Source organism: Danio aesculapii, chromosome 18 (genome assembly GCF_903798145.1).
Source record: "Danio aesculapii chromosome 18, fDanAes4.1, whole genome shotgun sequence".
Taxonomy (NCBI): Eukaryota; Metazoa; Chordata; class Actinopteri; order Cypriniformes; family Danionidae; genus Danio; species Danio aesculapii.
Genome location: NC_079452.1, coordinates 52,714,123 through 52,740,328, shown reverse-complemented (window position 1 = coordinate 52,740,328; position 26,206 = coordinate 52,714,123). Strand labels below are relative to the sequence as shown.

At 35.6% G+C, this 26,206-nt stretch overlaps 1 protein-coding gene across 1 annotated transcript; it reads left to right on the top strand.

Moving 5' to 3' along the window:
* The first annotated feature begins 1,760 nt into the window (after window positions 1–1,760).
* LOC130245387 (semaphorin-4B-like) lies at window positions 1,761–24,341 on the top strand. Its single transcript, XM_056478050.1, has 8 exons — window positions 1,761–1,769; window positions 14,638–14,819; window positions 16,690–16,840; window positions 17,603–17,813; window positions 20,255–20,370; window positions 20,762–20,919; window positions 22,778–22,851; window positions 23,116–24,341. The coding sequence occupies exons 1-8, from the start codon at window positions 1,761–1,763 to the stop codon at window positions 23,883–23,885; spliced, it is 1,671 nt and encodes a 556-aa protein (XP_056334025.1). The 3' UTR covers window positions 23,886–24,341.
* The last annotated feature ends 1,865 nt before the right edge of the window (window positions 24,342–26,206 follow it).

Here is a 26,206-nt window from a genome sequence, read left to right as displayed (position 1 = left end):
GAGAATGAAAACACATGTAGATAATTAACTTTCACTCTGTTGTGCTTAAAGGCCTCTGCCTATGTAAGCATTTTAATAGAGCATAAAGAAGTTTAACAATTAACAACAGTCTTCATATAAATTGTTAAATAAAATAAATCTTTATTAACCACACCTAATGATTTGCTCCATTATGTTTGACTGTATTGTTTATATAATAAATTATATAAATTTTTCACTTCCCCAAAATCATTGCAATGAGAGTTGTCATCTGGTGAAACTTTATTGCAATATATTACATTTATACATGTATAGATAGTCAGAATGATTAGCCCCCCTGTTTATTTTTTTCCCCCCAATTTCTGTTTAACAGTCCCTCCCAACACATTTTTTACATAGTTTTTTAACTCATTTCTAATAACTAATTTATTTCATCTTTGCCATGATGACAGTAAATAATAATTGACTAGATATTTTAAGACACTTCTATACAGCTTAAAGTGACATTTTTAAAGGCTTAACTAGGTTAATTAGGTAAACTAGGCAGGTTAGGGTAATTAGGCAAGTTATTGTATAACGATGGTTTGTTTTGTAGACTATCTGGAAAAAGTATTGCTTAATTGGGGCTAATAATTTTGGCCTTAAAATGGTTTTTAAAAAAATAAAAACTGCTTTTATCCTAGCCAAAATAAAACAGACTTTCTCCAGAAGAAAATATTATCGAACATACTGTGAACATGTTAAACATCACATAAATTTAAAAAGAAAACAATTCAAAGGGGGACTAATAATGCTGACTTCAATTGTATCTTAGCAATATGTATTGCAGGGAAAAAATATGGTAATGTAAACTTTTTTTTTTTTTTTTTTTTTTCCCCCAATATCGTCCAGCGCTAATTGTTCATACAATATAGCAATATTTTATTTGTTATTTAATTTGAATTACAATCTAGCATAATTTCATTTTGGACAACAACCCACAACTACACGTTGTGTTGATAAAACAGGTGGCGTTCTGCTTGCCTCTTTGCTCGAACATTGTTGTCACTAACAACATACAGTAACACATGATACAAAACATGCCAACCTTAAAAAAATCGTATTTAATAACGCGTAATAATGATCACATTTGTTTCCAGAGATTTAATAAGGGAAATGACTACAGTATACTGTTTTTACGACTAGCTCTGTCAAAGCTGAAGGGGGTGTGTGCGCTGTAATATGCAAGAGTTACGGTGATACTAACATGTGAACTTAACGTGATGACACGTATAGCGTTAATTAAATGTGCTGAACTCGGTGGAAAACATAACTGCATCAACTAACGTTAACTTTAAAGTGTCAGCCATTAAGTTTAAATTTGAATCAGCCAATCCGCCTCAAAGTTACTCTAACCTCTTATGTTACGTATGACAACCAAATACTGCAATTAATAACGCAAGTGAGATCCGTTTATATACTCACTCGTCATTTTTGTTCAGTTTAGTAGAATTTTCAGATTAGCTCACCCAAAGGGCCGCTATTTTATTGCCGAACCAACAAACCGATACCTTCCCTGTCTGTCGTTGAACTCACTCTGGATGAATCCACCACAGCATCGCGAGATCTCTTTTTGCTCACAGGAAGCAGCAAACATCTGATTGGAGGTGTGACGTCAGGTACAGGAGCAGCATATCTATGCAGTAGCAGGATTAAACTGTGTGTGTTGTGTGTTAATATATTGTTCTCATGCTTTTTTCCAACATTATGCGCTTCACACTCCTATCCAGTAGGTGGCGGGAATGCACCATGTAAGTTGGTCTGCCAACCGCCATTAATCCACAAGTAGTAAACTGTGATGATAGGGCATCCCCGATCCTTCGACAATGGTAGGAAAATGTTTCTCTGCATTTTCAAACAAATCAATATCCTGTTTGTTCTAAATGGTTGTGTCTGTTCCAATTGTTACTTTTTTATTGGAATTCTTTTGTTCCTGATATTCATTGGGGGGGGAAATGCTCATCCCAAATAGCTACATAATTACAAATAAGATAGTTTCATTTTAAAATTCATCAAACATATCCAGTAAATACTCTTTAATATAATACAAAACGATATTGATACTAATTGTTCCATTTGTAAGCAACACCCTGAGTCCCTAGTTCACTTATTTTGGCAATGCAGACTTTCCCGTTTTGCAATTGAGAATGCTGATATAAGACCCCTTACTATGGGAAAATGTTTCATTTATAAAATAGATCCTTTACATGAAATATATTCCTTAATCACCGTAATAAATTTTATATACATGCAAATTTGCAAACCAAACACCTTTTGGTTTTATAACCTTTTTTTAAAAAACATTTTTTCAATCTATTTTGGTTACTGAAATGCAGAATTACTTAAATCTCTTTAGAACTAAAAAGGCTTTTAACAACTGAAATTTGTCAATTTATATAATTTTATTTTGATGTATATGCCCCTTATGTTTTTTTTTTTTTGAGATTGTACATTCACATAATAAAAAACAATATATATATATTTTTTGGTGTCCAAATATTGCGATGTTATTGATATTTGCACTTTTAAAAAAGTGTGAAGACATTTGTCACTTTTTTTTTTTCACATGCCATGTATCATCATTGTTTTGGAATGATTTAAGTTCCTATTGCTTTTCCAAGGTAATATGCACTTAAGGATGTTGTTTTGAAAACCAAAACAATTGTTGAAAGCCACACTGTAAACTTTCTTATACTTGCTGGGAAATTTTACTTTCACCCAAGAGGTTTCTTAAAATTCCTCCTTTATAGCCTTATGTAAAATAGAACAGCTAACTCACTATTAATTAATAACAAATAGCAAGGCGACAACAATGCGCCTTAACACACCTCCTTCAAAGACCAGCACACCCATGAGTCCACAAGGTGGCGCAATCGGACTTGCTATTTCATATATTTTAGATTTTTTATTGCTAAAAATGTGGTTGAAAAGGTGAAAACTAGAGTTGAGCTGGTCTAAAAATAGCAACAAATCAAGGTATTGCACCTTATTGCACAAGGTGTATGATAGGGCCCAATAAGTTGAGTCATCTATGAATAATCAAGTTACTTTCTTTATTAGTACGCCGTTGAATCATTTACGCAGTCGATTCAATGAAACAACCCATTTGACACAAGACAATCACCTGTCTGAATGAGAGAGTCGTTGAATAATTGATTAAACTGATTCCTTCAAACCACTGCCTCTTTCAGGATGAAACTAATCACACTGTGAGTTGTTTAATTATTCCCTCCATCAATTTGTTTGAAACATTAATTCAAAGAGAGCAACATACAACTTTTAATTAGAGGACCAGAAATAGACCAACTAATTGTCTAAAAGTGATATTTCACAATGTTAAAGATATTTTAGTTTAGTGTTGTACAAAATTGTACCAGAATAATTATTCTGACAGTATTTACACAATCCAGATTACACACTTTTAAATTGCTGTCAACTGAGAAAAAGAATTGCATCCATGGTGTATTTAAAGACTGCTAGCTATGACTAGCTGTGCTACGTATGCTAACTTCGGCCTCTTGGTATTTTCAAACTTGGTGATGACAGTGCTGAATTGAAATGTTCACAGATTGACATGTGGCTCATTCATGAAGGCTTTTCGAACCAGCTTCACTAAGCATAATTAACTAATGCTTTCCGTTTTCACAGCAGCTAATTTACCAAGTGGCAGCCGATAGGAGGTTCACGCTCTCCTGTCTTCCTGCCTTGTAATATGGATTATCACACAGGCTGCATGAAATGCCTCCTGACAGTTAAATAGTTGCCATGCCAGGGGAATGTGGCCTGCTTATTTGCATCCAGTACCTTAAACATTATCCCAGGTTCCCTTTTTAGAATGTCCCATATTTCCTCTGCCAGATCCACTAGAGCCCAGCCACGGGGAAAGGATTGTGTTTATATGCATGCATTTTCTGGGTATTGTATCTTATCTCATCTTGTATAGTAAACAAATGTAATGACTCCTGCAAAGCCCATTAGTTGACTTAATTATTGTGCGTTTTGTGATGCAACACGCAACAAAGCAATGAACACAGGCCAGTGCGCAAGTCCTTTCCTATCACATCTTTGCCTTTTCCGAAATTTACTTTCCTCTGCTTGTGCTCTTCATCTCAAAGCAGTGTGTTTGTGCGCGAGGGAGTGATCTGAATTTTAAGAGAGTCTTTAAGTTGCCCCATCTGACCCTGTCTGATCTGAATGCTGCATGATCGGAGTGCAACATCTGCAGATTCATTTGGCTTCTTGTCTTGCTTCTGAAGTCTGAGAACGACGTGCGCTCGCTCGCTCGCTCTCGGATTTTGGTTTCTTTTCTTGTTGACTTCTAACTCACCTCCAATCAAGTGTCAGTTCAATATGGATACTGGTGCACTTTTGCACTGATGACCATGTCAAACTCCAGTGGAAACTGTGATGCATGTCAGACTATCCGTTTACGTTCTGCAACAGTTCATTATTGTTTCAAGATTCTTTCTGAATAGCGCCTGGGGTTTGGATTTGAAAGCGTACCATATTATTTACACTCAGAATGACAATGAGCAGAAGCTGTAATCCTTTGATTTCAAATTTGGAGTGAATGGCAAAAAGTATGTGGAAGCTGGTGCAGTGCTTTCCTTTGTTTAATTAGACTTTAGGGTCATTAAAAGCAAATATTACATTCTTGTAATGTCGTTTTGGCATTTTTGGCTTTAAATTTGGCTTTAAATTTGCCTTTAAATTTAAATTTGGCTTTAAATTTGGCTTTAAATTTGCCTTTAAATTTAAATTTGGCTTTAAATTTGGCTTTAAATTTGCCTTTAAACTTGGCTTTAAATTTGGCTTTAAATTTGCCTTTAAATTTGCCTTTAAATTTAAATTTGGCTTTAAATTTGGCTTAAATTTGCCTTTAAACTTGGCTTTAAATTTGGCTTTAAATTTGCCTTTAAATTTGCCTTTAAATTTGCCTTTAAATTTAAATTTGGCTTTAAATTTGCCTTTAAATTTGGCTTTAAATTTGGCTTTAAATTTAAATTTGGCTTTAAATTTAAATTTGGCTTTAAATTTGGCTTTAAATTTAAATTTGCCTTTAAATTTGGCTTTAAATTTGGCTTTAAATTTAAATTTGGCTTTAAATTTAAATTTGGCTTTAAATTTGGCTTTAAATTTAAATTTGGCTTAAATATTGGGCTTTAAATGACAGGGTCAGTATATTGACAGAAAGTGAAGACTGGAGAAATAAGGGAGAAGTCTGCGATTCAGGAATCAAGCTCATTGAATATTTGGTGACACTGCCCATAAGGCTGTTGCTCACTGTAATTTAACTTCGACAATTTTAAAGGTGAATTGCTTTGTAGATCTTTTTGCACCCTCAGATACGATTTCAATTAGCTGTATCTCAGCCAAATATTGTCCTATTGGAACAACACGTTCCTAATTCAGCTTTCATATGATGTAAGAATTTCAGTTTCCGTAAATTATACATATCACTGGATTTGTGGTCTAGGGGTCCAATTAGTCCTGGAGCCTTGTGATTACTTTGATTCTGCCTAAATATGTGGTGCGTCCTAAATTCTATACGTATGCACTATTCTACGCCATTTTTGTAGTATAAATAGTGTAAGTGGTGCGTTCATACTGAAATATTCTTTTATTTTAAAAAGATTAAGTGCACTTTAAATACCCCATCCCGATGACCAGATGATACAACTTATCAAGTTACGCCCCATTCACACCAGTGTCAATGTGTGCCAGACTGAATTGTTGGATCCGATCTGTGGCGCTTTATAGCGGCGTTGCTCGCTGTAGAAGTTGGGAAGCTCAGCCAATCAGATCGCTTTATATGCAAATATCCCCAGCACAGACAGTAGCCGATTGCAGACCTAATTTATAATTTGCTGCTGCTGCTGTGACGATCAACGTCAGCATCAACTTCAGACACGCCCACCATCAAATGAAGTGTGGAATGTTGGATACTTCACGCACTCAACGGTCACCGCTTTGCTAACATAGCAGAAGGGGCGGAGCTTTGGCACTGAACGTTGGATTACTTTATTTATTATAGATTGTGAAAGCACAATTCTCCTACGATAGTGAATTATGCCGTCTCCAGATGGTGCATGCGGTTATACTCATGGCAGGTATTATTTGGTAGTTAGGTCATTTATTTCACTAATTTGGCAACTATCAAATGTCATCAGGGAAAGGGTTTGAATTTCCACTGGTAAAAAACATTAGTGTTCCATTTGGGATGACACTACATACAAATACTATGCTGTTGAGTGTGTAAGTGCATAAATGCATAGTACATAAGTGCATAGTGTGCCATTTAGGACACAGCAACAGATTCTAAATCCTCGTTCACATTCATTATATGATGTCTAGAATGTTTTTCTTCCAAAAAGTTATTTACTAAGTCAACAAAATTTTCGTATTATACTGTCTATTAAACATTAACTGTCATTTAAGTAGAATGCATTTGATAAAATTTCTGGTCACGGATTAGATTAGTCATTTTAAAATGATGCATGTAGAATAGGGCTGGGCGATAAAATCGGTTGAAGCTCGGTATTTATTGACCGAACACCATTGTCAGTATTGATTAAAAAAAAGATTCGGTATGTAATTTCGGTATGAAGCGTTCTAGTTTTATTTAAAATGTGTCTGCTGAGCGCACGCATTGGAAGCAAGGCTAATAAGCTTAGAGTTGCAAGTTGTCATTAAGTTTGTAAGTTTGTCGCGTGACCTTGCACAAAGCTCATATGGGAGCTACGCGCATATGGTGTAAGCGGCCCACAATGTGAACCGCACGCATTTTCCAGCTGCACCTTGTTGACAATATCTGAACTTTTTCCGAATGCCACATGCGCACCACAATTCATGTTAGTTAAAACTAACCAATCTGCTTCGCACTTTTTATGGAAAATACACATTTCAGTAATAACGGCAGACTAATTACCTCAGACAAACACAGCGCGGACCCAAACACTGCAGTGCTTTTACTTTTTCCTCCATAAACTTGCATTAGAGCTGCAGCAATGATTTGTCCGTTTGTCATCCGCTGAGAAAATGGTTGATAGTCACCTAGTTATGAGAGATGCCAGGGGAGCGCGAGCGCAAAGCCCATTGTAAATGGTCAAGGAATCTACACGCTTGTCACTTCAGGTCAGAATAACAACCACATGCGAATATGAGTGCCTTATTAGCAGCAGTGAGGAAGCTTTGTACATAATAAAGGATGTAAGGATGTCACGAGAGTGGCTTTTTGGTTTCTTTTCTTGTGCATCCCAGCCACTATCTGAAAGATTTTTTTAGAATAGGGGGTATATAGGCATATCAACTCACAATTTGTAATGTTGTTATATATATTTGAATAATGATGGTTGGTTCGCTTTGCTTGAAAAGCTCAGATTTGATTATCATAATTTGTGTTGTTGACAGAGTGCTGAGGTTTACTGTATCATTATTATTCACACCTTAAATGTTGCTGTTAATTGTTCAGTATTTACTCTTTGCACACACTTGTAACATTTTAGTTATCAAGTTGAAGAGTCTCTTTTAACACTTATGTTTATTTTATCATAAAGAGATCAGATATTTTCTTTAAATATTTTTGTTTTGACCATTAAAACTATTTGCCTCAGTAATGTTGGTAAATTAAAATTAACTGGTTAATGAACCAAAAAAAAAATCCTAATATTCCTAAATTACTGTTAAAACAATATTCAATTATTATCGATATGGAATGATATGAAACATGATACCTGTGATAATTTTATTTTCAATATCGCTCAGCCCTAGTGTTGAAATGATACGGGTACAATTTTTAGTGACCATCATGGGATTATAGAGAAAAAGTACAGTGGCCGAGAGAGCTCAATTACGCTCCAAGTTAAAAAGTAAAAAAAACACAATGCAAATACAAAAAACACTTACAAATTGAGGAAAACATCTTTCACATTTTGACAAACACAACGCAAATTGTCACACATGCAAATGTTCTCGGAGGGACCTCTCAGATATCTGACAACAGGCGCCAACTCTAAAGATGGAACAAGCCGGTGTCATCATTTTAGGGCACCCTGACACTTTTTGAGCAATTTGTAACGCATTTCTGAATTTGCATGCGTGTGTGTTGTCAAATTGATGAAGATGTTTTAGCTCAAAAAAATTGTTCTTAAAATTGTTAAGCCAATAAAAGAATGAGTACACAAAACAACAATAACATTAACTAACAAGAAACTATTTTGTTTGAGTCCAGTTTCAAACCAGTTCTATTGTATTGATGTGCCCATCAGAAATCCATTCTGATTTAAATAGCTTGAGCATTTAAGGGCAGATGGCAAAACTATTGCATGCTCTTAGAATAATACTGTCTCCCCAACCATTTGCAATGCTAAAAGATTCCATCGACAATACATTTGTACATCCACAACAGATTACAACACATAAATAATTGCATTAAAGGATTTTTGATTCTTGCCCCAATCCCCATTAGGACTTAGCTTTAACATATTTCAAGGACAGGATCTTAGACTTGGGAAATCAAACTATAAAATTGCCTAATAAAATGAGGTGAAAAGCATGTGGCCTTCAGCTGTAGTTTCACATTGCCAAAACTCTGCTGTTCGATGAATAAAGGAGTTTCCCCTTTAAAAGGTTTTATTGGAATGTGTTGTTGCCGTCCTGCTGGTAAAAGGAGGCGTTGTCCCTGCGTGCTGGATTACAATAATATTATAATTAGAGGAAAGCTGATTTTCTTTGGAGAACAGCTGAGATGGATGAATAAATATGGTGCTATTGGGAGCTCTGCTTTACGTATACCTCTGGCTGGTCGTTCAGGACATTTGTAGCTTCACATTTGTCTGTTTCGCTGTCCTGCTTTCTTTCAAACTTCTCAGCTTTGATTTGATCTCTCTGACCATTTGTTTTTTCAGGTGTTCGTATGAAGTTCTGCTTGAAGCTGCCCTGAAAAACAAAAAAATATTTAGTTGATTCATGGTGTGGCTTTGTTCTTCTTTACCTGTAGGGTTATTATCCCGCATCCCTTCCTTTTGATATTAATGACTTTCTAAATGTCTTTTTCTCTTTAGATCATGTTGGCCATTCGGTTTTAAAACTAATATTTGTGTTACATTTAGTTCAACTTGTCTTCAGGAGTTCAGCAGTGTCGTTGTATACATACATGAGCACCAAATTTGGCTTGAACTGAACTGCAATAAGAAAAGTTTGTTTATGAAAAGAAGATTTAGACTTATACTCCCCATAAAAAAGCTTTTCTTACTTAAAGGTTTTGGTCTTGCTTATAGTATAAATATCTATAAAAAATCTCAATTAAGAAGCAGTTTATAGAGAAGTGAAAAAAATAAATGGTTTTCATTTCTAAAAAGAAGTCAAAATTAAGCAAGATTTTTATTAAAACACGCAAAATAATCTGCCAATAGGATAAGCACAATAAGGACTGTTTTATACTATTTTGCTTACCCCACTGGCAGATTATTTCATTTGTTTAAACCCTTTAACTGCCTGCTCTACCAAATGGTTGGCCATGTTTTGACTGTTTTAAATAAGTGACTATTAAGGTCATTAAAAAATGACTGTTTTAAATAATGGTTTACACCACAGCATTGAAAAAAAAAATTAAAAATCACACAAACATAATCCTGTAGCAATACTAAACTTAATTTTAGTTTTATTGTTTAAAAAAAACTTCAAAAAATAAAGATGATTTAGTTTCAAAATGTTTATTTTGAATGTTTTTAAAAAATAAAATTGTTCTTAACGCTTTATATGGTCAGATTTTCATACTATATGTAGCTAATTCCTGTACTGTTACCATAAACCGCATTCAATCATTTGGTAGAGGTTGATATTTCCGAAATTATGGGATCTTTTCTCGTGGTGGGCACTTATCTGTGACTTGCATAACAAATCATTACATTTGCTTGTTTTGAAAATGCTTCTAGATTTCTGAATGTTTGATATTGGGACTAGAAACAGACAAAAAAAATCTCAAAGTAAGAAGGGCATTCTCTGCATTATATAACATAAACTTAAAGAGATGAAAAAGTCCTCACCTTTCACTCACACTCGAGTCGTTCTAAACTATTGAATGTATTTCTTCTGTTGAATACAAAATAAGTTGTTCTAAAGAATGTGTGTGTGTGTGTGTGGTTGTGTGGTGTGTGTGTGTGTGTGTGTGTGTGTGTGCGTGTGTGTGTGTGTGTATGGGGGTTGAGCCACCGACATCTAGAAACAAAACAAACAAAAAAATACTATAAAAGTCGATAGCAGTTTTGTTTCCTTCCAACTATATCTTCATATTTGTTTAACAGAAGAAATAAACACAAGAAGTTTTGGAACAAACGGAGGATAAATACATGATGACAGAATTTGTATTTATTTATTTATTAATTTTTGGTAAAACTATCCATTTAAGTATTATGTTACATTAAAAACAAAACAGATGCATAACTTTATCCACTAATGGGTACATTCTCATAACTGGCTGTGTTTTCTCTTCTGACGGACATTAAATCCTTAAATTATCCTCGCTTATAAGAACCAGAGTCAAAGTCTTCCTCAGGGCCCCAATCAGAAAAACACACTGCTCTACTCACTTAATGCGCAACATGTGATAGAGGCTGCAGTCCCTGTCCAATTCTAAATCTTTACGTAAGAGAGTATGTAACAGATTTCACTCAATGTTGATCAGCCTTTCCATTGGCAGATGCACCAGTTTGTTGGCACAGACAGCAGCCTTTAGTTCCCTCTTGTGGTCAGAAATTGTCATAACAAGTATTTGCATATACGTTCATCTTGTTACATTCACACTTAGAGCTTAACTAAAGATTTTCATGGGAATCAAAGTCATGAACATGCCATTGTAACTGCTTTGTGCAATAAGAAAAAAGCTGAGTTCAGTTTTAAAGTGATATAAAAAATAGAAATACTTAAATACAGGGCTGCACAATCAGGCTAAAATGAAAATCAGATTTTTTTTTGCTTAAAAATCAATATGTAAATAAAAGTTAATATGAGTAAGTAGGCTATTATTATTGTCTTTCTCAAACATATGGTAAATATGTAATATTAATAATAATATGTAATATATATGTAACAATAATAATATTAGGCTTATGTGTTGGTTAAAATGCTTTGTATAGACTTAGAATGGTGGACTTGAATAGACTTTAAAATTTGTCCTGGTCATTAATGCACAAAGTGATGACATCAGAATACAAATATTCATAATTCGGAAGTAGAATTATTGTGTTTGAGACATATGCTTGCAATCTGCCATTGACAATAGGATTAAACCATTTTTTCACTGGTAAAATGAGACATTTGTCATTATCATCTTGCATTATATTCAGCGTTAGACTAGAGTAGTTAAACATTTCTTCTCATGCACAAAACTCTGTCTTTGCTATGAAAGAAAAAAAACATATCAAATGCTTGCCGTAATTATAACTCTAAGTTGTGATACGATCATTTAAGTGATGTGCGCGCTTTTGGTTTCACTTTCACTGCCGGAGTGCAGTTCATTTCATGGCTGCTGTCATTTTGAGAGAGAGAAAAAAAAACAAAGGGCTACATGCAAATAATACTTGAAAATATAATTGGCTGAATTGTAGAGATGCTGGATTAAGATCGTGTGGGAGGTCGAATCGAGATCACTATCTTTTTTCGATTAATTGTGCAGCCCTAAACTACACTATTCATTTTTATCGAGTTAGTAGTATAGTTAAGTAATTATATGGTTAAGTTAAACAGTATTATTAAAGTTTAATTATTGTTTATTATGTTTATAAAGATATTGAAAATCAACTTTTGTAAGCCGTTTGGACAGAAATGTGTGTAGGGGTAGTGTGTCCACTGTACAGTAAAATCACTACGTAATTCATCACATATATTTCAAATATCAAATATATTTTGTACACATTTGTACACACTGTATGTACACATTTTTATACAAGAATAAAAAGTAGAAAAAAACGGCAAGCACATAGTTACTAAAATAAAATTAAATTAAAATTAAATTTTAATGATAATGAAATACACAGTACACTGAAAAAAATTACTCTTAAGATTTACTTAAAAAAATCCTCGTAACAATTTGCACTAACAAATTTCAAGTAAGTTTTACATTCTCATATCAGATACAATTAACTTGTGAATATCATGTAAAATGTACTTCATTTTTAGTCTAGCACTCCTAAATTAAAGAAAGTAAAAGTTGATTGATTATCTTTCAATTTATTTTGAGTCTATATTTATTCAAATTAATCAGGTAATGTCAAGTTCATGTTTTAGCAAAAGGAACACTGCTTTTTTTTTTGTTTTTTTAATAATTTAAATAAATTTTATTTGTTACAAAGTAGTGTATCTGTCATAACCAAGTGGCAACCTCCCGCTCTCCCTCGGAAGCCAACACGGAAGTAACTGAAACTGCAATTCATCAAAATTCGCTAGTCCTGGCTCCATAATAGAGCAAGTTGTAATTAAGCCCACTGTTAGAATGGCCAATTTTACAGCAGAAAAAAAGGTGTTTACAGCCTGGTACAAAGAACGATTTTGGTTCATATAGCTAATATTACCCTCCATGACAACTGTGAGGGGGGTGAATTTTTTTATAACTCAGCCATTACCTTTATTTTAGGTTATATTAAGTTTGCATAATTAAGGGCGTGGCCACTTGAGTGACAGCTAGGTCTCGCTGGTCGTGTTACTTCACCTCAGCTGAATCCGGCAGATTAGCCACTGATCTCGGCATATTCATCGTATTTTTGTTTGTTTTATGTAGCTTTACACAGTCAGCTGCCTTTTGGACTTATTTCTTACAATTATCAGATGATATGGGATGCTGTGTGCACTTAATTGTGCTCACAAACCATTCATGGCCTCCGTTTCCCCATGTGAGTAAAGTTATACACTTAAATACCATCTCTATAAATGTATTTGTTTAAGATCATTTATCATTAATATTTTTCTTTAGACCCGTAAAGCACTCCAGAATGTGCCAGATTGATTAGCTTAGATTATCATACAGTGTTATGCTGGATTTCATCAATAGTCTTGCATTTACTAACACAGACTATATCTGAAGTGTTTGGAAGTAATTCGCGTTTTCCTCCTGTAGAAAAATGTCATAAGAATAATGTTTAGTGGCTTCAATGTATTACTACAGTGTTTTGAAAAGTCCAAACACTTTATTGATATAGTGCACAGCCAAGCACATGTGGTCAGAACACAACGAGTCGCAGGTAATAAAGTATCAAGCGTTTCTCCCAAAGTAAAGGTGCGGTCACACTTGACTTTCTTCCCATAGACTTCCATTCATACGCACACGAATACGTCAGACCGGAAACGCGGGGTCATGCATTAAGTTTCGCAGGTTGCTGCGGTGCAAAGTTCAAGCTTGGTGAACTCTAACCTGCAAAATCGCATCACTTGACTGCATGAGACCAATCGAGGATCAAAACACGACCTCTCTGGACAGAAATTTTAAAACATGAAGCAATCGCTTGCTATTTTAATGTCTAATCATCTTGTTTAATCCCGCCCCTTTTCGCAGCGACGCACGACAGAATTTCGCACACACAAAGCCCGGTGTGAACGTAGCTTTAAGTCTGTCTGCCAGCAGGTGTCTGTAGCTCCGCTCACTCCTTTGCTCCTGTTTGGTATCCCGCCGTGGGTGCGATGACGCGCGAACAAAATGGCGACGGTTGGCCGCGCCTACTTGTAGCTTCTTTTGCAGTGTTCAGAAACCTATGAGTGACGCCATGGATGCTCCGTCCATATATTTTACAGTCTATGGTCATAACTTGTTTAATTAAAACACACATTTCCACTGACTTGGAATTTGTTATTCACTTTTAGTTAAGCGAATTGAACCCAAGAGCAAATTTACTTCAAAAATCCTTACTGATCTCAGAATTAGCGTTAGCATAGCTATGGCTCTTTGAGTGAAGCATCGAACATTCATGTTGAAAAAAATGCCAAGCTCCAAAGCATGAGAGCTACTCTTCTGAAAGGTGTAACCACAAAACTAAAAGCACTTACTCAAAACTCTTCTTACTCTTTAAACTAATGATAATAAACTCCAACAAGTCTTTCTCTCTAATTTAAACACCTAAGATTGCTTTATTTTCAAAATATTCTACTCTTAATTCAGTCCCATGCAAAGCATTCTGGGAACTACACATCCATTACGACATATCAATTATTAAATTTACTTAATATTACTAAGTTTGCAATGATTAGAAAATATTTAAATATTACAAGTAAATTAATATTAATATTTAACTCTTTCCACTCGTTTCATTTATGACATGAAGTAAATGTGTAAATATAAAATATTTACTTAGAAATTCTAGTTATCCTTGACACTTAATATTACAATAAAAAAATTATGAGAGTAAATTATTAGATTTTACCACATTGAAAAGTCATTTCTTTCAGTGTAACATTGAGCTGTTTTTGTGTGTTTATTTGTTATTAAAAATCTAATTGTAAAACATATTTAAAATGAATAAAATGTTACAATATTAATAAAAGTTAATCCCATTCAAAATATCAATACATCACAGAATTTTATAATATTATACAACAACAAAATAACCCTCATTTCTGTATGTATTGTCACAGGGTGATAAAGGTGGAGAGAGGGTTCTTCAGAAGAAATGGACGACCTTTCTAAAAGCCCAACTTCTGTGTTCACTGCCTGACGATGGCTTCCCCTTCAACATCATCCAAGACATGTTTGTACTGACGCCCAGCAAAGAAGACTGGAAGAATACCGTGTTTTACGGAGTCTTCACCTCACAGTGGTAACATATACGCTTTATCATGCAACAGTATGTTTGTGTACTTAAACCTTTCAGAAAGAAATTCAGTTTCCATTTCAGTGATTGAACCCGGCCTGGCATTCAACCAGACTCCCTTTGCTGTACTTAGTGTGGGAGTTGTGGCTATTGATTGGAGTGCATTAGCATAGGAGCAAACCATACAGGACAGGCAGGAGATGTCAGCGAGACTCAGATAGCCTACGCACCTGTTATGTTAAAGACTTCTTTGCATTTTGTGTGCAGTCTGATTTTTAAGGGGTCTGTAACTGTGTTTTTAAAGGGATAGTTTCACCTAAAAATAATAATTTACACTCTATTATTCGTGATCAGATGGTTATAAACTATAGGGCAACACAATATATTGTTTCAGCATCACATATCGCGATGTGAATATCTGCAATAGTCACCCACTGCAGGATCTGAAATATTGAATGTATATGTTAAGATTATAGTTAAGCACGAGCCACAGAACAGAAAACAGGAGATTTGTGGAGCCACTGCCAGAATTTAACTATAGGAGTGTGAGTGGTTATCATTCGCATGTGTTGTAACATTCCTGTTGTCTTATAATTCTATATACACTGTTCACACTTTGGGTCAATGACGATGACCCATCTTCACTAAACCTTAAAATAAGAACATACATAGAATTTCTATCTTCAAAACCTGACCCCTGATAAGGGACTAAGCCGAAGGAAAAAAGTTAGTGATAGGGTGTCACGGTAGCTCAGCGGTTAGCACTGTCGCCTCACAGCAAGAAGGTTGCTGGTTCGAGTCGGGACTCGAACCAGCAGCCTTCTTGTTGTGAGGCGACAGTGCTAACCACTGAGCCACCGTGACACCCCTGATTATAGTTTGTTTATTATATTTTAAGCATGATTCACTCCCCTAGAAAATCATTTTAATCAGTCTAAATTAATCACTTTCCAAATAGAGCAATTCAATTCATCCGGTGAAATTGAATTTATATAGCAATAAAGTCAAATAGCAACATCGCATAATGCAGAAAAAATATTTACAGTTGAACTCAGAATTACTAAACCCCCTTATTTATTAACCCCTTTTATTTTTTTCCCCAAATTTCTGTTCTGTTTAATGGAGAGATTTTTTTCAACACATTTCTAATCATAATAGTTTTAATAACTCATCTCTAATAACTGATTTATTTTATCTCTGCCATGATGACAGTAAATAATATTTGACTAGATATTTTTCAAGACTTCTATACAGCTTAAAGTGACATTTAAAGGCTTAACTAGGTTAATTAGGTTAACTAGGCAGGTTAGGGTAATTAGGCAAGTTATTATATAATGACGGTTTGTTCTGTAGACTATTGAAAAATATATAGCTTAATGGGGCTAATAATTTTGACCTTAAAATGGTGCTTAAAAAATTCCAAACTGCTTTCATTCTAGCGGAAATAAAACAATAATACTTTCTTCAGAAGAAAAAATATTATCAGATATACTGTGAAAATTTCCTTGCTCTGTTAAACATCATTTGGCAAATATTTCAAAAAATGTTAAAAAATTCAAAGGGGGTTTAATAATTCTGACTTTAACTGTATATCGCAATTTTTCCAGTATTGTGCAGCACTATTATAAACCTTTACCAGTTTCTTCTGTTGCACTCAAAAGAAGATATTTTGAAGACAGCTGTAACCATTCACTTAGCAGGAAAACAAATACTATGGAAGTCAATGGTAACTTTTTTCAGTTTTTTATTTTCAGTGTCATTTGAATTATAGAGTGTATGATGTGTTTTAACGCAGGGAAACAGTAAGACTGTGGATCACTGTCTGGGGATTATGCATATGCAGACTGAATGTAATGAATGGTGTGTTTGTGTGCAGGTACAAAGGTGCTTCAGGAAGCTCAGCTGTATGTGCTTTCACCATGGACCAAGTTGAAGAGGCGTTTAATGGACGTTACCGGGAAGTTAATCGCGAGACGCAGCAGTGGTACACCTACAACCATCCAGTGCCAGAACCCAGACCTGGAGCCGTAAGTGTCATGCTTTGTTCAAAAGCATGTAGATGAGAACAGAACAGTACAGAGTCTGAAACGTGTTTAAAATAATAATAATAATATCAATGTATCAATGCCCAACCATTCTTTCAACAGCACTCTTTCTGTAGTTTTTGAATTCATTTTGTTTCCCCAAGATATACAGTTGATGGCAAAATTATTAACCCTCTTGTAAAAGTGTTGATCTTTAAATCTGTCTCGATGTTTAACAGAACAAGGATTTTTTACGGTGTTTCTTATTATATTTGTCTTCTGAAGAAAATAATTTCTTTTTGTTTGGCTGGTATAAAAATATAAATATTTAATTTATATTAATATATAAATATAAAGTTTGAAACAGTTATAACTACATATAGGCTAGCATATTTCAGGTATGGATTGGCTTGTTTCTTGCGCACAACGTGTCTGAAGAGTGAGGAGGGAGCCGGTGGTGAGGGGTGAGAAGGGTGCACGACTTATTTGAGGACCGGGAGGGAGACGCGTGATTTCCAGGAGATTATCACTCATTTGCGGGCATCCGGGAGTCTCTATGCATTTGCGGGAGACTCCCGGAACTTCCGGGACACTTGGGATTTCTGTATTATCAACAGCGACACTGGCAAAATACCCAGCTGATTCAGTCGTTGCCTAACAACATAAAAAAGCGCACCAAGTATCACTGAGTCAGAGATGCCATGAGACAGGCAGAGACACAGTGCAGTGTTTCTGAGGCATCTATTTTTTTCCATCTTCCCACAGTGCATCACTAACACGGCCCGAGCCCAAGGGATCTCCTCTTCCCTGCACATGCCTGATAGAGTCCTGAACTTTGTGAAAGACCACTTCCTCATGGATAATGTGATTCGCAGTCAGCCTCTGCTGCTGAAACGAAATGTGCGCTACACGCAGCTCGCTGTGCACAGAGTACAGGCTCTCCACAAGACCTATGATGTGCTTTTCATTGGCACAGGTGAGCACTTACACCAGCACATATGCATATGGAGTGTAACATTCTCAGCATATTCAATTCAAGTGTATTTGTATAGCGCTTTTCACAATAGACGGTGTTCCAAATCATTATTACCTTAATCAAATCAGGAAAAGGTAAAGTATTATGAAGAGTGGACAGTACAAGCTGGTTAATCTGTACAGATATAATGCACCTTTTTCATCTGTCTATCCATCACATTTTTATAATAACATGTATATTAAGTGATTTTTGAAGGACCATGTAACACTGCTGAAAAACTGTGACATTTACAGCCAAAAAGTAAGATGAAAATCAGTTTATAAAGTAAAATTTGTATGAAAAGTGCAAAAAATTATTATTATTAATTAATATATTAACAATATTATTATGTACAAAAGTAATGTTAAGTTTAATAACAAGAGGCTATTTAAATAATTAGATATACACCCCAAAAATCAACAATAACTCTCTATTTACTATTTACCAAACTTTTGAGTTTCTTTCTTCTGTTGATCACTAAAGAAGATATTTTGAATAAAGCTGAAAACCTGTAACTATTGACTTCAGGAAAATAGGAAAAACAAATGACAGAATTTAAATTAATGGGAGAACTATGCCTTCAATAAATATATTTTTAAAGCCTGAAATACAGTTGAAATCAGAATTATTAGCCCCCCCTTTAAATTTTTTTTTTCCCAAATGATGTTTAACAGAGCAAGGAAATTTTCACAGTATGTCTGATAATTTTTTTTCTTCTGGGAAAGTCTTATTTGTTTAATTTCCGCTAGAACAAATTCAGTTTTTAATTTTTGTTAAAAAAACATTTTAAGGTCAAAATTATTAGCCCCTTTAAGCTATATATTTTTTTCGATAGTCTACAGAACAAACCATCATTATACAATAACTTGCCTAATTACATTAACCTGCTTAGTAAACCTAATTAACCTAGTTAAGCCTTTAAATGTCACTTTAAGCTGTATAAAGTGTCTTGAAAAATATCTAGTCAAATATTATTTACTGTCATCATGGCAAAGATTAAATAAATCATTATTAGAGATGAGTTATTATATAAATATAAACTATATGTTTAGAAATGTGTTAAAAAATCTTATAATTTTTTATATTATAATAAAATATAAAATAATTCTGAATAATTCTGACTTGTTCATCTTAAAATAGTACTAATGACATAAAAAACATGTATTATTTATGTACAATAATTGAGACAAAATTAGATTCAAAATATAATCAACAATGAAAATGTAAATGAAAACATGAATGAAAAAACGTATTTATGACTGTCTTAGTCCTATCACTTTAAAACAACAAACACTGTACATATTTAGGCTAAAACACTGCTTTATTTATTCATTTATTGAGGTCTACTTATTTGTATGTATGTATTTTTGTACTTTCATTTTAATTGTCTTTTATTTCTGTAATTTTACTTTCCAAAAGGAATCCTCATTTCACTTAACACGTTTATAATGATAATAAAGATTGTTAACAAGTGTTTAATGATTAATGAAGGAATTATAATACTTTGTCTCATTATTTCACCTTCATTCACAAGTAGCAGGGTTTTTACAGCTACTTTATATTTCTGTCTATTGCATCCCGTCCCTGCTGGTTATACCTAAAAACACGTTCTCAAGCCTGCCTTTCCACTGCACGCGACAAACAACAAGCGACAGACCAGAAGTCACTCATTTCCAATGAAGAGTAGTCCAGGAGCTGCGTGGAGTTCCGATCATGGACCTACTTGGACAACACTGAAATACATCACATCTGGTTGGCCAGTCTCATACGTTCTACTCGCAGGAGTTCAAATATTTCAATGTATCCGCAGCTCAATTCGGATCCAAATTTTCAGCATACAGAGATGATCGGAACTCCATGCAGCTCCTGGACTACTTTCCATTGGAAATGAATGACTTCCGGGCTGTCGCTTGTCGTGTGCACTAGAAAGAGGCTTTACTCCTTTAGTGCGGTGGCGGTATGACTAAGGCAGTAATGCTCCTTTTAAAGTGTCACCCACTGTATATTCTTTTTATAAAGGTATACTTTTTAAAAACTCAGTGAACCACGACCTGAAGGTGGACATTTTTCCAGTTAATAAGAACGAGAGTTTATCAAAAGCTCTTTTACTTGCTTGAAAAGTATCAGAGGGCAGAAACCAATTAGTAGATTTTATGTAACCGGATTTTCAGCGTCTTATTGATCATTTAGAGGACTTCAAATGTATGCATCAAATAGTGCGTAGTACAAAGAATCTTGTTTTTCTTGCCAGCTTCAAAGTGTTCTCTTCATTTCCCACTAAGCTAGACTTCATTTCTTAGCCTTGCTGAATGGCAACAAGCCACTTTCCACTTGCAGCATGTCAACAAAATGACCCAAGCCCTCAAGCACATCATCTCACATCACTTTGGCTTATGTTTTAGATGACGGCAGGATCCACAAAGCCATCAACGTTAAAAACAAGATGTATATCATTGAAGAGCTGGTGATTTTCCCTGAGCCTCAATCCGTACAGCACATCGAACTAGATGATGAGAAGGTACTTCATTTCCTTCTTAAACTCATTTACATTCTTTGTACTTGTTATGCACACTGGAGAACGTAATGCTTTACTGAAATGACTGCGTGGCCGACAAAGAGACCCTTCAGCTGTAGAGATATAGAGGCCTGGAAAGGAGATAATTGCGTCCATGTTTTCTCTCTTGGGAAAAGCGAACAGATGGGAAACAAACAGTGTCTGCTCTGTCTATACTCTACTCTGTCTATGTGTTACATTGTAGGATTTATTTTAAAAGGATTAATACCGCTGTCACTACAATTATCATCTATTAGCATTTGCTGTATGTGTACCAAGCTGCTTTCTGCACTGGAAGTATGATTGTTTGTTTTAAGAAGGTGTCTCATTTCTGTTGTGTTTGCATTTCCTACAGGGACTGTTGTTTGTGTCCAGCTATTCCGGGCTGGTGGAAATCCCTCTTGCCAACTGCTCCAACTACCAGAGCTGTGGAGAGTGCGTGCTGTCTAGAGACCCTTACTGCGCCTGGACAGGGAAGCAGTGTTCTATTGTCAAGCATGCGTCCGCTAAGAGGTTAGTATATTTATGTTACTTGTTGAACTACTGCATGCACACCAGTCAGTATATTAACAAGTTTAGAAAATGCATGAATGCAAGTACGACAGGAAAAAAGAAAACAAAAGGAAATCTACTAATGAGTCTAATATTATTTTAAAACAAATATAATATAAATATATAAAAATATAGAAAAATTGAAATGAAAAAAATCATTTATAAACCTCAGAGTATATAAATGTAAGTTATTATTTTATATACAGTTGAAGTCAGAATTATTAGCCCCCCTCTTTATCTTTTTCCATAATTTCTGTGGCGGAGAGATTTTTTTTCAACACATTTCTTATCATAATAGTTTTAATAACTCATTTCTAATAACTGATTTATTTTATCTTTGCCATGATGACAGTACATAATATTTGACTAGATATTTTTCAAGACACTTTTATACAGCTTAAAGTGACATTTAAAGGCTTAACTAGGTTAATTAGGTTAAGTAGGCAGGTTAGGGTAATTAGGCAAGTTATTGTATAATGATGGTTTGTTCTGTAGACTATTGAAAAAAAAAAAAATTTTTCAAAAATTTAAAAACTGCTTTTATTCTAGCCGAAATAAAACAAATAAGACAATCTCCAGAAGAAAAAATATTATCGGAAATACTGTAAAAAAAATCCTTGCTCTGTTAAACATTATTTGGGAAATATTAAAAAAAGAAACAAAAAATTCAAAGGGGGCTAATAATTCTGACTTCAACTGTATATCATGGATTTTAAACATAATATTTTAAATATTAACCAAATTTACATTAAATTTTACTGATATTTAAAAAGATTTTTGTTTGTCCTTGACACACATTAATTAAGACTTTCAGGCTTGTTTCTGTCTGCATTTTGGATGCACCATATTATTTAGATTTGACAGCATTAACATATAATTATTTGTGTCATAATCAGGACACTTTAATATTTAAATTATTTTCAGCCTTTTTTTTTTTTTTTTTTTTACAGAATGAATAAAAGGCTATCATTATTTTGAAACCAATATATGTTTAACATATATTGAACATTTTTAAATTGAAATGAAAAAAAAATGAATAAACATCAGAGTATATAAATGTAAGTAATACATTTATAAATATCGTGGATTTCAACCGTAATATTTTAAATATCAACCAAATTTACATGAAAATTTTACTGATATTTAAAAATATTTTTTTAATTAAGACTTTCAGGCTTTTTTCTCTTTGAATTTTGAATGCAATATTACCTCAATTTGACAGCATTAAAACATAATTACATTTATTATAATCAGGACAGTTAAACTTAATCATTATTACAGAATTAATCAAATCTATCATTTTTTTTTCACTTTTGAAACAAATATATGTTTAAAAATATTTTTAAAACTATAAAAAAAAATCTGGCTTTTTTTCTCTGCATTTTGAATGAACCATATTATTTCTATTTGACAGCATTAACATATAATTATATTTATTATAATCAGGACAGTTTAAGATTTAATAATTTTCATTTAGATATATATTTTTACAGATTAAATAGAAATAATTTATTTAAAATTAGATATGCACAAACACCACTTTTTGTAGAACATTTTTAGAACTTTTTTGTAGATCATTTTTGGTATTTGCCAATACAGATAACTATATATTAATTTGATCTGTTCTCTTTTTTTTACACAATATTGGGCTGAGAACCCAAAAGATAATGAAACATGTTGCTATTAATGCATTCTAGCCATATAAAAGTATTATGTTCATTTAAAAAAAAACTTACTAACCCTAAACCTTTGTATCTTTTGAAGTAATTCTTTTTATAAATATTAAATTTGAGCCATAACTCTGATTCTTACTTTCTAGTCAATGGCAACAAGATGTAGAAGATGCCAACACTGCTATTTGCAAAATGTCCAGTCCCCGTTCAGGAAGACCACGTGAGTAACAGCCATGCTTTGAACACCTAAACTCAGCATGATTCAATATTTGAAGACTTTGTTTTCAACCAACCACAAAGTAGCACCGAGTGCATGAGGCTTAGGCAAGCTGTGCCTGTTACAAAAGCACTATGGCATTTACATACCGCCTCTCGCAACAAGCTGTTAGTCTGCAAGTAATTGAAGGGGTTGCACGGTGGTTTGGAAACATGCAAGTTTAAATGTTTGATTTATTAGTAACTAATAAAACCATCTGACCCACAGGTGTTCCAGCGTGCCATGTGGTAGAAATCCCAGCAAACACATTTACAGTTCTACCCTGCAAACTGCGATCCAATTTAGCTGCTAGACGATGGGAGTACAGTGATACCGCCGAACGTTTTGTCTACCCAAGTCCTGATGGCGGCCTGGTGGTTGTAGCCCAAGTGGACAAGCAGGAAAACTACGCGTGTTGGTCCGAAGAAGGCAACTATCGGCAACTTCTGGCCAATTACTGCGTTAAAGCAGAGCACGAAAGCACCACCCTGACTGGGCGTTCCAGAACACAGCAGGTGACCCAAGGAGAGGCCATTATTCTACCTGGCGAAACGTGGTCACCACAAAAAACCAAAACATACTGGAATGAGCTGATTGTTGTGTGTGCCTTACTTGTGTTTTCCTTAGTGGTGCTGTCACTTTTTGTGGCGTACAGGAATCGAGATAGGATGAAGTCCATGTTGAAGGAAGGCGAGTGTCCTAACATGCAACAGAAGAAGCCGCGAATTCCAGGGAAGCACACGGAAAGCCTTCCGTTAAACGGCAACAACATCCCGCCCTCAGTGTCTGACCACAAGGGCTACCAGACTCTTAATGACAACTACATCTGTAGCACTCCAACCCACGAGTGCTCCTCTCCCGAAAACAGCAAGAGCTTCTCCGAATCTGAAAAGAGACTGTTGACTGTTAACTTAAAGGAGAGCCATGTGGAGATATCACCCACTTGCCCGCGGCCTCGGGTACGACTAGGTTCGGAGATTAAAGACTCCATTGTTTAAGTCGATATTGGGAAGACTGTTAAAAAATAGTGGCCTCTGAACTGAACAGCACCATGAGAGGGACAGACTGAAAATCGACTGGAAACGTAACCATCACTGGGTTTTATTTTGCACTTTGTCTCCTCTCATTTTGTCTTGGTGATCTGTTCACATTTCTCAGTCACTGCCAAGTCTGTGAAGCACCCAGAGCCACGGCGAGCGGGACGCAAGGTATATAGTACAGTACGATGGGCATTTTGCGAGGCACGCCGTTCCAGTCGTCCCGCCCAGCACCTGTCCGTCCCAAAATGTCTGGTGGCATCTGAGTGAAAGCAATACGATGCCCTCAGGGTTCACTAACCTGTCATGCTCCCATCTCATCCCACGTAGAGTTGGCCGTCCTGCGAACGAGAAGACGAAAAGTCCAATTTTAGTTGTGCTAAACATAGTGCCTGACGTGAGATGATTAGCTGACATTTCAACATAATACTCTGAGGTGTAGTGAAGCTTTGATGATTTATGCCAAACCTCAAGCGCAGTGTATCATCACAACCTCAGCACATATAGCAGGCATACTATGCAAATCACTTAAAGGAGAAGCATTATGTAGAGAGCTAACAAACAGCACAGCTGTCCTAGTACAATAAGTGATGCCACGACCTCAGTATTCCACACAGCTTCTCAGAGGTACACACATGTTAAATCAAGTATGCAAGTGAGATTGAGGTGTGTAAAGAGCCCGCTGTGGGGTTTCAGTGTGTAGAGGACTCCAAAGAAGGCATGTTAGCAATACTAGGAGTATGTCCAAGGCAAAAAATGACATTCTGATGATACAGAAATGTGAATGTTTCTGATCTTTATTCCCCCAACTGAAATCAATTGCAATCAGTAATAAGAGTTATAGATCATTTAAAGCAGTGGTTCTCAGCCATTATGACTCTAAGGCCATGTTTACACCTAAGATACAGTTTTGCAAAACCAATCACAAGTGGACGATGTGAAATACCAATGATAATTCATATCTTTTAATTTAGTGACTGATTCGTTTGAATTTGTACAATCACATCTGTACAGTTTTAGTATGATTTGCTCATCCCCTTAATGAGGGCTAGGTTTAGGGATGGTGTTTGTGTACATACCTGCCAACATTCAGATCATAAAATCTGGGAGAATTTATCCTGGTGCGCATGAAGTGAAGAACGGGGGAGGGGGTTTATTGGTGCGGGCTAAGTGAAGCGGGGCGAGAGGTGCGCGCGAACTGAAGAGCGGGAGCGGTGTGAAGATGGTTGCGCGTTGGGTTCGGTGCACATAGGGACTGAACCAAAAAGTGGGGGGGTTGCTGGGTTGGAATTGAGGGAGTTTTCCCGGAGACAGAACATTACGGGAGATTGGCGGGAGATGGGTCTGAAATACGGGAGACTCCCGGGAAAAACGGGAGTGTTGGCAGGTATGGTTTGTGTAGCTGAGGCCAGTTAGTGAAGTACTGCGCAGGTAAACCTCCCTCCTCTGACCTCTAAAGGTGCTCTGGCGACAGACGCTAGAGGACATGGTCTTTAGCCTCCTTGTTAGAGCAACCGACACCTATGTGGAAAGTCTCCGGTTTGATCCTTGATCGGAGCGGGTTGGGTGGTGTAGGACCGGCGGGTTACATTTAGTGGCACACCTCCTTTTCATATCATACTTTTTATTTACTTATTTATTGCTTCGACTTTTTTCTGACAATATGTAAAATGGTACGTTTCCTCATGAGAATTTTGACCACTTCAACCGTGCATTCAACCATTATTAATAATTTCTTACATGTATATAATGCTTTTCTGGACACTCAAAGCACTTTACACATTTTTGGGGGGAATCCCTTCATCCATCACCAATGTGCAGCATCCACCTGCATGACACGTCAGCAGTCATATTGCGCCAGACCTCACACCACACACCAGCTGATGGGTGGAGAGGAGACAGAGTGATGAAGTCAATTATGATATGTGGATGATTAGGAGGCCATGATAGACAGAGGCCAGTGGGCAAACTCAGCCAGTATGCTGGGGTTAAACCCCTACTCTTTTTTTAAAGGGCATCCTGGGATTTTTAACGACCACAGAGAGTCAGGACCTCAGGTTTAATGTCTTAGCCAAAAGATGGCGCTCACTGAGCAGTATAGAGTCCCCATCAATATACTGGGGCGTTAGGACCCACACAGACCGCAGATTAAGCGCCCCCTGCTTGTCTCACTAACACCCCTTCCAACAGCAACGTTAGCTTCAGTGGACGACCTTGTGAGAGTTGCAGAGAGTTAGCTGCAGGCTTATTTATTGTTTTTCTAGTATGAACACTCAAGCGGT

Excerpts from the sequence above, each read along its gene's own strand:
- LOC130245387 (XM_056478050.1), top strand. Across the intron at positions 16,841-17,602 it reads CAGAACCCAGACCTGGAGCC|TGCATCACTAACACGGCCCG; the intron begins GTAAGTGTCATG and ends ATCTTCCCACAG. Across the intron at positions 20,371-20,761 it reads TCGAACTAGATGATGAGAAG|GGACTGTTGTTTGTGTCCAG; the intron begins GTACTTCATTTC and ends CATTTCCTACAG.